The sequence below is a fragment of the Ciconia boyciana genome, chromosome 24, assembly GCF_034638445.1.
Source record: "Ciconia boyciana chromosome 24, ASM3463844v1, whole genome shotgun sequence".
In the NCBI taxonomy this organism is placed as follows: Eukaryota; Metazoa; Chordata; class Aves; order Ciconiiformes; family Ciconiidae; genus Ciconia; species Ciconia boyciana.
In genome coordinates, this window is record NC_132957.1 from 5,164,749 (window position 1) to 5,180,842 (window position 16,094).

The 16,094-nt window shown below is 70.3% G+C and overlaps 2 protein-coding genes across 6 annotated transcripts; one reads left to right on the forward strand and one right to left on the reverse strand.

Annotated features, from left to right (window-relative positions):
- Positions 1-814: 814 nt before the first annotated feature.
- Positions 815-3,937, reverse strand: BABAM1 (BRISC and BRCA1 A complex member 1). 5 transcript variants are annotated; one of them, XM_072845259.1, is made up of 9 exons: positions 3,898-3,937; positions 2,788-3,097; positions 2,641-2,699; positions 2,384-2,504; positions 2,240-2,318; positions 1,826-1,850; positions 1,431-1,560; positions 1,227-1,313; positions 815-1,121 (listed from the first exon to the last, which is right to left on the reverse strand). In XM_072845259.1, the coding sequence occupies exons 2-9, from the start codon at positions 3,079-3,081 to the stop codon at positions 921-923; spliced, it is 996 nt and encodes a 331-aa protein (XP_072701360.1). In that variant the 5' UTR covers positions 3,082-3,097; positions 3,898-3,937; the 3' UTR covers positions 815-920. The 5 variants fall into 5 exon arrangements, with proteins under 5 accessions (XP_072701360.1, XP_072701359.1, XP_072701361.1 ...); XM_072845258.1 differs by having other exon boundaries at positions 2,788-3,118; positions 3,898-3,935; XM_072845260.1 differs by lacking the exon at positions 3,898-3,937 and adding an exon at positions 3,855-3,892.
- Positions 3,938-5,945: 2,008 nt separating this feature from the next.
- On the forward strand, positions 5,946-15,824 carry USHBP1 (USH1 protein network component harmonin binding protein 1). Its single transcript, XM_072845884.1, has 14 exons — positions 5,946-6,240; positions 6,367-6,494; positions 6,567-6,794; positions 6,896-7,006; positions 7,105-7,241; positions 7,358-7,498; positions 7,569-7,651; positions 7,984-8,107; positions 8,215-8,458; positions 8,646-8,840; positions 8,927-9,018; positions 9,114-9,236; positions 9,980-10,098; positions 15,820-15,824. Exons 1-14 carry the CDS (start codon positions 5,946-5,948, stop codon positions 15,822-15,824), a joined length of 2,025 nt encoding a protein of 674 aa, XP_072701985.1.
- The last annotated feature ends 270 nt before the right edge of the window (positions 15,825-16,094 follow it).

The window sequence follows — 16,094 nt, forward strand, 5'->3', positions numbered from 1 at the left end:
CCAGTAACCTGCACCAGCGCCTCCCAGTGCCCTGCACCGGCATTGCCCAGTGCCACCCAGTGCCCTGCACCAGGGCTCCCAGTGCCTCCCAGTGCCCTGCACCAGCATTGCTCAGTGCCTCCCAGTGCCCTGCACCAGGGCTCCCAGTGCCCTGCACCAGCATGGCCCAGTGCCTCCCAGTACCCTGCACCAGGGCTCCCAGTGTCCTGCACCGGCATTGCCCAGTACCCTGCACCAGGGCTTCCCAGTGCCTCCCAGTGCCCTGCACCAGCACCTCCCAGTGCCCTGCACCAGCATTGCCCAGTGCCACCCAGTGCCCTGCACCAGGGCTCCCAGTAACCTGCACCAGCGCCTCCCAGTGCCCTGCACCAGCATTGCTCAGTGCCTCCCAGTGCCCTGCACCAGTGCCCTGCACCAGGGCTCCCAGTGCCCTGCACCGGCATTGCCCAGTGCCACCCAGTGCCCTGCACCGGCATTGCCCAGTGCCTCCCAGTGCCCTGCACCGGCATTGCCCAGTGCCACCCAGTGCCCTGCACCAGGGCTCCCAGTGCCTCCCAGTGCCCTGCACCAGGGCCTCCCGGTGCCTCCCAGTACCCTGCACCAGGGCCTCCCACCACTGCCCCACCGTTAGCGGCGAGAGCCCCGGGGCTGCCCGGGCACCCAGCCGCCCCTCGGGGTCCCCGTGCCAGCAGCACCAGGCCCAGGCCCCCCCGTCCCCACGGGGAGCACGGGGGGCCCAGGGGGTGACGCCACCCCAACACCCCCCGGGTTCCCCATCCCGGCGCAGGAGCCGCAGCATCGGCACGACACCTGCTCAGGAAAAACGCGTCTCTCTCTTTCCCCCGTCCCCGGTCACGCCGTAGGGCCGTTCGCGGCAGCCCTTTACCAGCCGCCCCCGGCTCTCCGCCGGCCGCCCCGGCTCAGACGGTGGCCTCGATTTCGGGGGGCTCGTCCTCCTCCAGCAGCCCGTACGCCGCGTGGGTCTGGAAGGGTCGCTGCAGCGGGTGCGCCAGCAGCTTGGCCATGCAGTTGTGCAGCTCCACGGCCGGCCCCGTCAGCGACACCTCGTACTTGTAGTTGGTGCCTTTGGTGTCCAGGCTGCTGAAGAAGCCGTACATCTCCTGGCGGAGGGGACACACGGGGACGGGGAGTGCTGGCACGGGGTGACACGGCCCCCAGCTGCGGCGGGGGGGGACGACGACGACGACACCCCGTCCCATATTTACCTTCCAGCTCGTCTCGTCGTCCTTCTCCTCCGCCCCGTTGTGGATGTAAACCACGTCGAAGAAGAAGTAGGGGCACTGCAGCATCTTCTGCGGGACGAGAAGAAGCCGGGAATGGCGCCGGGAGGCTCTTCCACACGCCGGGACGGACCCGGAGCCGCTGAGCTCACCCCATGGAGGGGAGGACACACGGGGGGGGGACCCTACCTTCATGTGCTCCGACATGGAGAACTGGGGCTGGCAGCCCGGGCGGCCGAACACCAGGATGGTCCGGACCACGTAGGGTGGTGGGATGGTCTGCACGTTCTCTGTCACCGGCAGCTCAATCTTCTGCTGGCTGCGCCGGGAGGACAGAGGCGGCTCAGGGACCCCCGCGCCGCGGGCAGGGCTGCCTGTGGCTCGGGGCTGCCTGTGGCTCGGGGACCGTCCCCGCCTCCTTAAAACTTAAGGACAGCGTGCCAGCTCTGGGCTGGGGCTGGGAAAGCAGCACGCACCCCGGGAGCCGTTTGGGTTAAAGGCTCGCGGGGTTTTTACAGCGAAGCAGAAAATTTGGAGCCAGGCGGGAGCCCCGACCCCCCCCGTCCCCCCCCAGCCGTACTCACATCAGGTTGAAGAGCCCTTCCAGATCTGCAGCCCCAGGTAAGGACTGATCCCGGCACACAGACCCCTGCCCGCCCCGGGGGACGTCCCACACCCAGACCCAGCGGCTGGACACCGGGATGGGGAGAAAACACCAATAAATGGGTGCTTGGCGGGTCTGGAGGGTGCGGCGTTAAACCCTGCCTTGGGGGATTCAGGGGCTCTCAAACGCCGACACCGCTCTGTGCCGCAGCCGGCTCGGCTGTGCCGGGGATGCCAGCGAGGCCGCGGATCTGCTGCCATCTGCAGGCGATGGGCCTGGGGGGGTCCCCGCTGATGCTCGAGGGACCCTGTTCGCACCCAAGGGACCCCATTTGCACCCAAGGGACCCTGAAGGGTCCCGGCCCCCCGTCCCAGCCCCACAGGCGGTGGGATACTGAATGACTTGCAGACGACGGTCTCCAGGTCGTAGAGGCAGCTGCAGACCTCGCGGGGGTCCGAGGTGAACCCTGAGAGCTGAGAGGAGCCAGGGTGAGGGGGGCACGGAGCCGTCCCCGTCCCTGTCCCCTGTCCCCACTCACCCACGTGGCGTCGTTATTCACCACCACCAGCGCGAACTCGTGGCACTTGTCGATCTTGTGCTTCGTCCTCACGAACATCTCGATCATCTTCTGGGAGATGTTCAGCGCGTTGGTCTTGGATCTGCCGCAGAGGCTGGAGCTCAGCGGGGACCAGCGTCACCCCGGGCCCCAACTGCACCGGTCCCCGTGCCGGCTGGGGACGGCAGAGCCGGGGTCCCCGGGGCCAGCCCAGCCGGGAGCAGCCCCCCAGCACTCACCCGTTAAAGGACTCCAGTTTGGGCAGAGCCATCTCCTCCGCCAGGTCCAGGCAGATGATCTGCAGGAGGGAGCCGTGGCTTGAGCCCCCCGCAGCCCCTCACCCTGGCATCGGGGCTGCGTGCCCCCTACCCCCCGCAGACACTCACCACCTTCTCGGGGCAGTTCACCCGTGGCGTCTTGACCTGGAACTCGGTGGGGGGTGCAGGGCCAGGCCAGGCGGTGCCGTCGGGCGCAGCCGTGCCCTGCGGACTGTCGTCGGCGCTGGCCGCCTCGCCCTCCCCCTCGCTGCGGTTGCCCACACTGGCCTGGGTGCTCAGCGCCCGGTCCTCGGCCCCCTCGGGGTTGGAGCGGGTCCTGGGCCGCGGCTCCGTCGCCTTCTCCTCCTCCTCCTCGGCAGCGCTGCCCAGCTCCGACGTGTCCATCACGCAGCCACGCTCCATGGCGGCTCCGGCGGTGCTGGGGACCGATGCCGGGTGGCTGCGGGGTGTCAACCTGCGTCCCCCAGACCCCCCTGCTCTGTGCACCCCCTGCCCCACGTACCCCCCCTCACTCTGTGCTCACATACCCCCTGCCCCACGCACCGCCCCGCTCCGTGCACCCTTTACTCACAAACCCCTGGACCCCCCACCCTCTGCACCCCTGCTCATGTTCCCCCTGCCCCATGCACCCCCCTGCTCCGTGCACCCCTTGCTCACGAACCCCCTAGACCCCCCCACTCCGTGCATCCCCTTTTCACGTTCCCCTGCCCCACGCACCCCCAGCCCCATGCACCCCTGGACCCCCCACTCTGTGCACCCCTGTTCACGTTCCCCTGCCCCACGCACACCCCCACTCTGTGCACTCCCCTGCTCCGTGCACCCCTTGCTCATGTACCCCTGGACCCCCCTGCTCTCTGCACCCCCTGCTCATGTACCCCTGCCCTGTGCACCCCTGCTCCGTGCACCCCTGCCCCACCCCCCTTGCTCCACGCACCCGTTGCTCACGAACCCCCTGGACACCCCCCGCTCACATTCCCCCTGCCCCACGCACCCCCCTGCTCCGTGCACCCCTGCCCCACGCACCCCCACTCTGTGCACCCCCACTCTGTGCACCCCTTGCTCGCATCCCCCTGCCCCACGCACCCCCGCACCCCCGCACCCCCTGCCCACGTACCCGCGCCCCATGCACCCTCCTGAACCCCTCCCCTGGCTCCGCGCACCCGCTGTTCGCGCACCCCCGACCCGCGCACCCCGCGGCACCCCCCGGCGCGCGCTCACCCGCTCCCGGCCGCACGAGCCCCGCCCGGTACCGCCCGGAAGCGGCGTACGCGCGGGGGCTGCTGGGATTTGTAGTTCCCCGGGGTCCCGACGGGCACGTGGGCGCAGGAGGGCACCCCGGCACCCCGAGTGCCCGTGCACTGCACCCCAAACACCCACGCACCGCCTCCTGCACCCTAAGCACCTATACGGAGCTTTCTGCACCCACACGCCGCCTCCTGCACCCCAAATATCCCTGCACGCCCTCCTGCACCCACGCACTGCCCCTGCACCCCAAATATCCCTGCACGCCCTCCTGCACCCACACGCCGCCCCCTGCACCCCAAATATCCCTGCACGCCCTCCTGCACCCACACGCCCCCCCTGCACCCCAAATATCCCTGCACGCCCTCCTGCACCCTAAGCACCTATACGGAGCTTTCTGCACCCACACGCCGCCCCTGCACCCCAAATATCCCTGCACGCCCTCCTGCACCCTAAGCACCTATACGGAGCTTTCTGCACCCACACACCACCCCCTGCACCCCAAATATCCCTGCACGCCCTCCTGCACCCACACGCCGCCCCTGCACCCCAAATATCCCTGCACGCCCTCCTGCACCCACGCTCTGCCCCTGCACCCCAAATATCCCTGCACGCCCTCCTGCACCCACATGCCGCCCCCTGCACCCCAAATATCCCTGCACGCCCTCCTGCACCCACGCGCCGCCCCCTGCACCCCAAATATCCCTGCACGCCCTCCTGCACCCACGCACTGCCCCTGCACCCCAAATATGCCTGCACGCCCTCCTGCACCCACGCGCCGCCCCTGCACCCCAAATATCCCTGCACGCCCTCCTGCACCCATGCGCCGCCCCTGCACCCCAAATATCCCTGCACGCCCTCCTGCACCCACGCACTGCCCCTGCACCCCAAATATCCCTGCACGCCCTCCTGCACCCACGCACTGCCCCTGCACCCCAAATATCCCTGCACGCCCTCCTGCACCCTAAGCACCTATACGGAGCTTTCTGCACCCACACGCCGCCCCCTGCACCCCAAATATCCCTGCACGCCCTCCTGCACCCACGCGCCGCCCCCCTGCACCCTAAATACCCCTGCAGCACCCTTTGCACCCCAGACACCGCCCCCCAGCACCCAAGCACCCATGCGCTGCCCACAGCACCCCTGGGCTGGCTCCCTCCTGGCCCTGCGCACCCCAGCACCCCGTGCGAAGCTTCCTAGCACCCCAAAATGCTCATGCACACCCCTGGCACCCCCAGTCTCCGGGGGGTGCTCAAGAATGCAAAGCCGGGTGCACCCTCCCAGCCGGGGGCGAGGGAGCCTGGGGCACACGGGGAGGGTCCAGCGTGGGGCCAGGGTGCTGTGGGGCAGAGCAGGGAGGGACGGCGTTGGGGGGCAGAGCCCCCCGAGACGGCTGCACCGCCTGCCCGGGCACGGGGCAGCGCAACGGTTAAGCGCAGGAGGCTGCGCCGGGGCTGCCGAGGAAGAGGAAATCTCGGCAGGAACAAGGACAGGGAAAGGCCCAGGGCAGGGGCCAGCGGCACAGCCGGAACGTGCCAGAACGTGCCGGGACGTGCCGGGAGCCTCGGCCGTGGAACCGGGACGAGCCCCGGGGACAGGCGCTGGCTGGCGTGGCGCGGCACGGGCAGGAGGCGGCCGGGATGGAGAAGGCAAGCGGGGTGTCCCGTGGGGTGGGCGCTGCCGGGGGCTGGTCCCACGTGGCCGAGGGCTTCCTCGTGCCCGCCACGGGCAACCCTCGGCCACGGGCACCCCTGGCCCTGGGGCCAGGCTCCGGTACGCGAGGGTGTGGCAGCACCAGGTCCTGCCCTGCCCCGGCTCCGGAGAGTGGGGCAAGGCGATGCGGCCAGTCGGCTGGTGGCCAAAACTCATCCGTCCCCGTCCCCATCCCGGCAAATCCCGGTGGGTGTCCCCTGGTGCCGGCCGGGGCCGGGCCGGGCCGACACCCTTGGTCCCCGCAGCCCTCACCGGGTGAGGAGGAGGATGAGGACGAAGAGAAGGAGGAGGATGAGGATGATGATGAGGACATGGCGGGGGACACGGAGGGCATCCTGCACTATGAGGAGCGCATTGCCGGGCTGCTGGCAACGGTGGCCCGGCTGCACCGGAGAGCCGAGCAGCTGCAGCGCCACACGGGCAGGTACCGGCACATGGCGGCCGTGGGGCACCGGGGGCTGCCACCGCCTGGCCCCCTCCACCTCTGGCCTTCGCCACCCCACAGGGAGGATGAGGAGGGCTGGGAGGGCACCGCCAGCCTCCCCGCTGCCAGCCCGCAGCCCCGGCACGTCGACGGCACGCTGGACACTGCCGCCAGTCTGGAAGGTGGGTGCAGCGTGCCGTGCCGTGCCGTGCCGTGCCGTGCCATGCCGTGCCGTGCCGTGCCGTGCCGTGCCAGCAGCTCGCTGCCTGCTGCAGGGACCTGACCCCGGCCGCGCTCCCTCTCCCCAGCCCACGGCCCCGACCTCTTTGCGGACCTGCAGCACGCCGTGAGCTCGCTGGAGCGCGCCGTCTTCTCCCGGCACCGGTGGGCACCGGCGCAGCCTGTGCCCGGTGAGGAGTGGGCGCGGGCGGCCAAGGTGAGCCACAGTGGCATGGTCAGCCCAGATGCCAAGGGGATGGGCACTGGTTGACCGGTCCTGTATCCCCAGAGCCTGGAGGAGTTGGACCGGACACCGGGCTGTGCCGGGAGGGTGACACGCCAGGGCCCGGAGGAGGGAGCGGGCAAGGGGCTGCCGGTGGAGGAGACGGCGGTGGTGGCGGCTGCGGCGAGGAACGCGGCGCTGCGGGCGGCCCTGGGGCGCCGGGATGAGGAGCTGAGCCGGGCCACGGCCTCGCTGCGGGCACTGCGCGGGGAGCGGGACCGGCTGCAGCGGAAGGTGGGTGCCGGGGGCATGGCAAGGGGGGGGGCACTGCCCTGGTTCAGCCTTCGGGGTGCCACCGGAGCGGCCCCCGGGGCTCAGCCCGGTGCTCGGCGCAGGTCTGGGACCTGCGGGAGGCTCTGTCCAGGCTGGAGGAACCGGGGGGCTCTGGCAGCGACGCCCCCAGGCTCGGCAGCCCCCCGGGGCAGGGGGAGCCCCGACTGCCCCAGGTGAGTGTGGGGCCACGGTGGGCTGCGGCTGCGGCATGGGGGGGGCTCAGCGGGTGGGATCCTGCCCCGGTGCCGGGCTCTGCCTGTCCCCTCCACAGGACCTGCCCCAGTGCAGCGACGGCGCTCAGCTCCACGGCGCTCAGCCCCACGGCGTGCAGCCCCACAGCCCCCTCTCCCCCCAGCCCTCGGAGGGTGCCGGCCGGGAGCAGGAGCAGCGGGTGCAACAGTTGCAGGGGTAAGTTCCCCCCCGCCCCGGGCCCCAGGGGCTGCCGAGCCCTCGCTGGTGGGGAAACTGAGGCACGGCGCCGGGTCCCGGCTGTGCGGTTAACCATGGGTGCCGGCGGTGCCCAGGTGCCTGGGGCGGCTGCAGGAGGTGAACCGGGAGCTGGTGGCCGCGTTGCAGGAGTGCAAGAGCCACGCGGAGCGGCTCAGCATGGTGCTGGGCCAGCACGAGTCCCGCAGCACCGCCCTGCGCCTGGCCCTGCGCTGCAGGTGGGGACGGGACGGGACGGGGGGGGGGACACAGAGCCTGCGGTGCCACGCTGAGCCCCTCTCCCTGCAGCGAGCGCTGCGGGGGGGCCTACGCCGCCCTCCTCGACCTGACGCGGGCGAAGGTGGGCAGGGAGGAGGATGGTGCCTGCAGCGGTGAGTGCCAGGCCGGGGGGCTGCGGGGTGCGGGGGGTGCCGGGGGTGCTGGGGAGCAATCGGGGGGATGCCGGGGGACGCACGAGGGATGCTGGGAGATATCGGGGGATGCAGGGGGGATGCCGGGGGATATCGGGGGGATGCAGGGAGGATGTAGGAGGGACGCAGGTACCGGAGGGGTATCAGGAGGATGTTGGGGGGATGCAGGGAGGATGCGGGCAGATATCGGGGGGACGCGGGAAGGATGCTGGGGAACCCCAGTCCCCAGCACAGCCCCTGTGGGCACAGACTGGACAAGGACACCTCCTGACTGCTGCCTGCCCCGTGCCTAGGAGCCGCAGGGGGGCAGGGATGGGGGTCCAGCCCCACGCCGACAGAGGGGCCGCAGCTCCCGGGCCGAGCAGAGCGGGATGGCCCGGAGGAGAGCGGGGACAGCGGCTCCCCCGGGGTGCAGAGGTACTGGGGGAGGAGGGGGGGGGGCAGGATGCTGGGCCATGGCTGAGCTGTGCCCCGGGTGGCACCGTGCTCCCGTGCCCACCCCAGCCGCGTCCCCGTCCCCGCAGCGCCCCGGCACCCCACGGGATGGAGGAGGGGGCCCTGCGCGAGCACATTCGCCGGCTGCGCGCGGAGCAGGCGGCTGTGGAGGCGTCTCTGCACGACGCCCCGGTGCCCGCCCGTGCCGGCACCCACTGCGGCGAGGACGCCCGAGCCCGGGCTGAGCGGGTGCTGCAGGATGCCAGGGCTCTCCTGCCCGGCTGGAGGCGGCCGGAGAAAGCGGAGCTGCTGCAGGACTTGGCAATGCTCAAGGTGAGATGTGGGGGGGACGGTGGGGCTGGACCCCCAGCTCTCCATGGGGTCCAGGCTTTGAGCAGAGCAGCTGGGAGAAGGGCAAGGGGTGATGCACGGCGGGAGGGAGCAGAGCTGGGGGGGGGGGGGGGGTTTGGGGCCGTGCCTCAGTTTCCCCCACCTGGCGGTGATGCCGCTGCCCTGCCAGGAGGCCATGGCCGACCTGAAGATGCGGCTGCAGCTTGCGGAGAGGGAGAAGCGGGGCCTGGAGTTGCTGGCAGCTGGGCAGGGGCCACGGGAGGCCGCGCTGCGCCTGGTGCTCCAGCACCTGGAGCGGGAGCGGGACGGGGGGCCCGGCCGCCCCCCTCCCAGCCCTCCCAGCAGCTCCAGCAGCAGCGAGGAGGTAAGGATCGCTCTGACCTCCCCACGAGGACCCTCCCTGGGGCGTGGGGTCTCCCCAGGGATGGGACCCACAGCCAGCCTCCGCAGGATGCCCAAACCAGCCGGGTGGGAGCGGCAGCTCCCCGGCACCCTCCGGACCCGGAGAGGATGGGGGAAGAGCTGCTCCGCGTCCTGGCCCGGTAAGAGACCTCACCGGCGTGCCACGGCGCTGCCACGGGGAGCCGTGCCGGCTCTGGGCAGCGTGTCGGTCTGGCTGCCATGCGGGTGTCCCCAGGGTGGAGGAGCTGCGTGCCCGGGCGCAGGCCCTGGTGCTGTCCCTGGAGCAGAGCAGTGCCGCCAGCCGCGCGCAGCAGGCGCAGTGCGTCACCGTCACCGCAGACTTCTTCCACGCTCACAGGTGGGCAGGAGGCACCCGCTTCCCCGCTGGGCAAGGCGGTGGGTGCAACGTCCCCTCGCGCACCCCGAAAACACGGTGCCTTCCTGCATGTCCTGGTTGCGCATCCCCCCTGCGTGCCCCAGATGCATGGTCCCTTCCTGCACACCCCAAAACCGCGGTTCCCTCTTGCACACCCCAAAATCGCCATCCCTTCTTGCATACCCCAAAAACGCTGTCCCATATTGCACATCCCCAGTGTGTGGTCCCTCCCTGCACACCCCAAAAACATGGTCCCTCCCCGCATACCCCCAATGCGTGGTCCCTACCTGCACACCCCAAAATTGCAATCCCTTCCTGCGTACCCCAAAACTCTGGTCCCTTCCTGCATACCCCAAAAGCGTGGTCCCTTCCTGCACACCCCAAAAACACCGCCCCACATTGCACACCCCAAAAACGCGGTCCCGTCTTGCACATCCCTTCTTGCACACCCCAAAAGCGCGGTCCCGTCTTGCACGCCCCCGCTGCGCCGTCCCCTCCTGCACACCCCGAGAGCGTGGTCCCTTCCCGCAAACCCCAAAACCATGGTCCCTCCTGCCTGCTCGGTCCCCTCGGTCCCCTCGGTGCCGTGCCGCGATGCTGAGCGTGGCACCCGCAGCGCGCTGGCCCTGGCGTACCGGGGTGCCCGGCGGAAGCAGGCAGCCCAGCTGCGGCGGCTGGAGGTGCAGGCAGGTGCCCTGCGCAGGCAGCACGCCCGGCGGGCGCAGGCGCTGGCCCACAGGCTGCAGACCCTGGAGCAGGGGTCGGCCGGCAGCGAGACCTGCATCTAGGGACCCCCCCGTCACCCCCAAGACCCCCATCCGCCCCGTGCCGGGAGGCGCCTGCTGTATCCCCAGGGAGAATAAACCACTGATGCTCGTGGCTTGGCCAGCCCCACCGTGGTTCGGGTTTGGGGGGCTTTGGGCTCAGGAGGGGGGGGGGGCTCAGGCAGCCGGACCCCCAGCTCAGCTCATCCCAGCAGGGCTGGGAACAAAGGCCGTCCCCTCCCCGCCGCCCTCGCTATCTCCCGGCGCAGATGAAGCCATTTCGTTATCCCTGATGTGGGATCAAAGGTGATGGCGGTGGCCGTGGCGGCTGGGGCCCCATGCATATTCAGGAGGGAAGAGGAGCAGTGACCCCGCGCCGGGGGCATCCTTGCCGTGCGGGGAGGGGGGGGGGGCCGGCAGCGAGGCCGTGCTGGGGGGGCTGCCACGGGGAGCGCGGGGCTAAATCCGGCATCCCAAACCCCGGCACGATGGGGCATTTGGATAGTGGGAGCTGGGCTGAGCGTGGGTCTCCAGTGGGAGGATGCGCAGGGCTGTGGGGCAGCCCAGGGCTCAACACGCTGCAGGGTGGAAGGGAAACTGAGGCACGGAGCTATATATAGGCTAAAATGAGGCCTGCATCTCCCCGGAGAGATCCTGCAGCAGAGTTCAAGGCTCAGCGGATCAATATCCAGAGCCGTGGTGATGGAGAGGGCAGAGAGAGGGATGCAGGGCAGGGCTGCAGGGCGGTGAGGACGCAGGGCGGCGAGGATGCAGGGCTGCAAGGATGCAGGGGTGCAGGGCTGCGAGGGTGCAGGGGTGCAGGGCTGCGAGGATGCAGGGATGCAGGGCTGCGAGGGTGCAGGGGTGCAGGGCTGCGAGGATGCAGGGATGCAGGGCGGTGAGGATGCAGGGCGGCGAGGATGCAGGGGTGCAGGGATGTGAGGATGCAGGGGTGCAGGGCTGTGAGGATGCAGGGATGCAGGGCGGTGAGGATGCAGGGCGGCGAGGATGCAGGGGTGCAGGGCGGTGAGGATGCAGGGGTGCAGGGCTGCGAGGATGCAGGGATGCAGGGCGGTGAGGATGCAGGGCGGCGAGGATGCAGGGGTGCAGGGCGGTGAGGATGCAGGGGTGCAGGGGTGCAGCTCAATCCCCCGAGCTGCCCGTGCCCTCCGCCCCTGCCACCTCACCGCCAGCCAGGAGCCCTCCGAAACGGGGGCAGCCCTGTGTCCCCGGAGCCGGCGGGGCTGGAGCAAAGGAGAACTTCCCGGAGCCCTGGGGAGCAGCCCCGGCACAAAATGGGAGCAGCAGTGCCATGGAGCCCAGCCCTCGCAGCCGCCCGCTGATCGGTGCAGCAGGCGCTGCCGTGTGCCCGGCACGGAGGGCCAAGTGCCCGCGCCGAGGCACCGGCAGCCGACGCAGATACCGGAGCAGGGGGGGCTGCCTGTGCTGCCTGCTCCCAACCCCTGCCCCTGCCTGCATCCCCTGTGCCTGGCTCTGGCAGGGACCACGGCTCGGCTCGGTCCGTCCCGGCTTGTGGGGGGGTCCCCGGGGCCAGCGGGGGCCGGTGGCGGTGGCGTGGAGGGGCTGACCTGCAGGTTGAAGGTCAGGGCTCTGTGCTCAGACCCCTTTTCAGATTCAAATGGGTTCCTGGGGGCTTTGTGCGGGGTCAGGCTTCACCGAGAGCCGCATGAAAGGGCCAGGGCAGCCGCAGCGGCTTCAACCCTGGGTGCCGGGAGGAGGAGGGGTCCCCCCCGCCACATCCCACTGACCCCAGGGCCAGACCAGGTCCCCCCAGGAGCACGAGTGGGGACAGGGTGCCCGAGGCTGCGGTGTCCCCACCGTGCCCGGGCAGCTGCGGGGGCTCAGGGCAGGCCTCGGTGGCCTCAGCTCCCCATTCCTGCCGCTGCGCCGGGCCCAGCCACGCCACCTGCCTTGGCACACCCTGAGCCTCTGCCAAGGACAAAGCGTGCCGTGAGCTTGGGGAGTGGAGCCGGGGGCCCCTGGTACCGTGCTGCCGGCCAGGCTGCCGGCACGGCTTGGCACAGCATGGCACGGTGCAGCGTGGCACGGCACAGCATGGCGCGGCGCAGCGTGGCACAGCATGGCACAGTGCAGCATGGTATGGCGTGGCGTGGCGCAGCACGGCATGGTGCAGCACGGTACAGCACGGCGCGGTGCGGCATGGCACAGCACGGCACGGTGCAGCGTGGCACGGTGCAGCACGGCACAGCATGTCATGGTGCAGCATGGCACGGCATGGCACAGTGCAGCACGGCACGGCGTGGCACGGTGCAGCACGGCACGGCGTGGCACGGTGCAACGCGGCACTGTGCAGCACTGCGGCCGAGAGCGGCAGGACCCCCCTGCTCTGCCCGCTGCTCACCCCCACATGCCCCCAGAAACCTGCAGCTCCCCAGGGAGGGCTCCACGTGCCGGTTCATGATGTGCAAGATGCCGCCATTCTGACCCGCTCCCTGCCTCAGTTTCCCCTCTGTGGAGCACCATGAGCTGCTGGGAAACCAAGAGACCGCAGCAAAACCCCTCAGCACCCTTGGGTAGCTGGGCCCGGTGTGGGACTGCACCCTGTTCCCTGGGAGAGCGGGTCCCAGGGGGCTGCGAAACACCATCCCGGTGGGGGCCAGGCTGTGCCGGGGGGGGGCACGGGGCCAAAGGCAGCGGGGAGAAGCCGGGAGTGATGGGAGCAGGGCGGCGGGACGGGAGGGAGCGTCTGGCCAGGGGGGGGGCGTGGGTGCGGGATCTGATATCCCCGGAATGCAGGGCAGGGAGCTGATCGCTCTGGCGGGGGGAGGAAAAGGGGGGGGAACCGGGGGTAAGGGGGGGCTGGGGGCAACGGGGGTCGGGTCTCCCTCAGCCTCTCTGCAGGGCTGGGGGCAAAACTGCGGCATCGGGGAGGGGGGGGGCAACCGCTGTGCCGTGGGGGGCACGTGGGGGAGCGAGAGCCCGTGTGCGTGCGTGTGCGGTGACCCCGCTGCCGTTTGCACACGCGTGTGCACCCCCGTGCGTGGGGCTGCGTGTCCCATGCACACGCGTGTGCACTCGGTGGAGGCGTGTTCGCTCCACGGGCGTATGATGGGTGCTCCCTATGCCGTGCCGGCGTGTGCGTACCCCGGGGCAGCCGTGGGGTGCAGGGCCATGCCGTGGGGCAGCCGTGGGGCACAGAGGTGTGGGACAGCCCTGCCCAAAGAGCCGAGGAGCCCACGGCACAGCCGGCCCCGGCCTCCCTTTGTCCCTCGCCTGCTGCGGCATGGCCGTGCGAGGTCACACGCTCCCACGGCTGCTGCCAGAGGGTTGGGACCTGGGACCCCCCCCCAGCCATGAGGACCCCTTCGCCCCCCCCCCGCCAGCTCCAGGGCAGCTCACGCCTGCCCTCCCCTCCCACCGCACGCACGCACGCACATGCCCGCACGCCCGCCAGCAGGGTCCAGCCCCAGGAATGCAGCACCCTCGGCCCCACGGCAAACAAGGGGGCTCTGGAAGCTGCTCCAGGGCAGAGCGGGGCCAGATCCTGCCCGACAGCTGAAAATCAGGGAATTGACCTAAACCGTGCAGTGGGCACAGCCCCGCATCAGGGTGCGGGTCCCCATGGGGGTACGCGGGGGCTTGGGGGAGATGGACAGACAGACAGACGGATGGGGTGGTATCTAAGGCCCCGGGAAGCACCACGGCCGGCAGCTCCCGCGTGGGTTTGGGAACGGGCACAGCTGCCCCGCAGCCCCGAGTGCTGCTTAACCGGGATGCCGGTAACCGAGTCGGGGCTGGTGGTGCCGGCATCTGGCTCTCTGGTGCTGCTGGTGCCCAGCTCTCCAGTGGTGATGGCACCCAAATCTCAGGTGCTGCTGTCGCCCAGCTCTCCATCGGTGCTGTCACCCAGCTCTCCATCGGTGCTGGCACCCAGATCTCCATCGGTGCTGGCACCCAGCTCTCCCTTGGTGCAGGCACCCAGCTCTCTGGTGGCACGGCCACGAACCTGCACGTTTTGGCAAGAGTTGCTCAATCGTTCCCCAGCCCAAAGGCTGCGGGGGAGCGGGGGGACACCGCTGCCACCCGTCCGCATGCTGCAGCCGGATCTGACACCGAGCCTGGAAACCTCCCCAAGCCCAGCGGGCGCCTCTGCCATGCCGGACCCTTTCCGGGGGCGTCGGGGCGGCACGAAACGCGCCGGCAGCTCCCGGCTCCCGGGGGCCCTTTTGTGCGGCGGAGTCAGCAGAGCAGCGCGAGGAAAGAGGAATTCCTCCGGAGATCAAACGCCTTCACCAACTGGACACCGACGTCAAAACAAACCCGGCTCCCACCGCGGGGCCAGGAGCCGCGCGGGGGAGAAGATCCAATTTCCTCCTTTGTTCCTGGATTATTATTTTTTGCAGGGGGCGAGGAGGCGGGGGAGCGGCAGGGAAAGGGCCATAAATCATGGCCTGACAGAAGAGAAAGGAGAAACGGGGCCGGCTGCAGGTGGGGGTGACCCCCCCCCTGCCCAGACTGGGACCCCCCCAGCCTGGCCCCTTCCCGGCCGGCTCTGCCGGGCGTTGCTCCCCGACCGCGGCAGCCCTGCGGTGTTGGCCCCAGCGCACAGCCCTTGCCGGGCACCTCGGCGTGGCCGTGTTAGCAGGTACCTGGTGAGCAGAGATCCCTCCAGACAGGAGGAAATGGAGGTTTTATTTATGGCCGGAGCTGTAATCCATCTACCTCTGCTGCACCCCAGCTCCGGGCTCGGTGCTTTGCTGGGGTTTTTTATATCCAGCCCGCTTTGCTTTGCTTTGCTTTTCCCTTAACCCCAAAGGAGACGCCGGCCCCGGCGCGTGGGTTGGGAACGCCAAGGATGGCGGCACGAGGAGCCGCGAAGGTCCTGGCAGCGCTCGGTCCAAGCCCGTCCCCGCAGCGTGGGCGTCGCTGGCCACCCCACTCGGCATCAGCATCCTCACCCGGCCCGAGCTGGGACCGCGGCGTGGGGTCCCCCATTGGGACAGGCCTGCCCGGAGGGCACGCTGGGGGGGACAGGGGTGCGTGGGGGGCACCCAGCCCGCCCACGCCCTGGCTCCGCACCCTGCCCGCCGGACTTTGTCCCCAAAGTCAAGGTGAAAGGCGCACTGCCGGGAGACGCCGGGGCCATCGCAGCACGGCCAGAAGGAGAGTTTGGCCCCCGGGTGAAAGGCGAAGGCAGGGTGATATTGCGGGGCTGCTCCCGGGTCAAGCACCTTTCCGCACAGTTTATTTCTTCGTTAATGATTAACAGGGCGGCAGCAGGCAGGCGCTGCGCACCCACAGCCGGCACCCCAGCCCGCCCCTTCTTGCAGGGCCGACTGACGAGCTCTTACGGGTCCGACTCGATTAACCACATTACAAACAGATTTTACGGGGCCGCAGGCAGACAGTCCCCGGCCTCATCCAGCCCTTCGCCCCGTCCCAGGGGCCGCGCGGAGCGGTGGTACTCGAGGGACCCCGGGTGCCACAGGAGCACCCCACGGCACGGCCCCGGCCCTCGTGCCCCGCACGAGACAGGGAACCGCGGCCTCGTGCTGTTTGCCGTAATTAAAGATCCCGCTGGGGCCGTCGGCAAGACGAGGGGATTGCCGATGCCGGCAGCTTGGCCACGGGCCAGGCGTGGGGAATCGCTTCCCATCCTCCCGCCACGGTCCCCGCAGCCCCGAACGGTGTCGCACCGCACCGCGAGGCGGTGGCCGAGCTCTGCCCCGTGCGTGGCGGGGCTGCAACGGGGCTCGGTCCCCGTCCCCGAGGGGACCCCGGTGCTTGGCGGTGAATCTGCCCGTTGCCGCACCCCGCAGCTTAGAGGTCACTTGCTGGGGGACAAGGACCGCAGCCGTGACCGCAGCCCATGGCGTGTGGCACGGCCCTGCACGCCGGGCTCCCGGTGCAGCCCCGGTCCGGGCAAGGTGCCGAGCGCTCCCGGGGCCAGCGAAGGGCTCTGGTCCCCAAAGGACATCGGGCGGGCCGGGAGGGGGGGGGGGGCCACCTCCAGCCACCTCCGCTAGCCAAACCGCCTGCTCCATCGCGGCGGCCAGGCCACGCCATCGCCCTGCCCGTACCCGGTACCGCACCG

Coding starts and splice junctions, on each gene's coding strand:
- BABAM1 (XM_072845259.1), bottom strand. CDS start 3,081: ATGGAGCGTGGCTGCGTGATGGACACGTCGGAGCTGGGCAGCGCTGCC. Junction 1,561..1,825: donor GAAGGGCTCTTCAACCTGAT/GTGAGTACGGCT, acceptor CTCCCGGCGCAG/CCAGCAGAAGATTGAGCTGC. Junction 1,314..1,430: donor CCATGTCGGAGCACATGAAG/GTAGGGTCCCCC, acceptor CTCGTCCCGCAG/AAGATGCTGCAGTGCCCCTA.
- USHBP1 (XM_072845884.1), top strand. CDS start 5,946: ATGGCGGGGGACACGGAGGGCATCCTGCACTATGAGGAGCGCATTGCC. Junction 8,108..8,214: donor GGCTCCCCCGGGGTGCAGAG/GTACTGGGGGAG, acceptor CCGTCCCCGCAG/CGCCCCGGCACCCCACGGGA. Junction 9,237..9,979: donor GACTTCTTCCACGCTCACAG/GTGGGCAGGAGG, acceptor CGGCGGGCGCAG/GCGCTGGCCCACAGGCTGCA.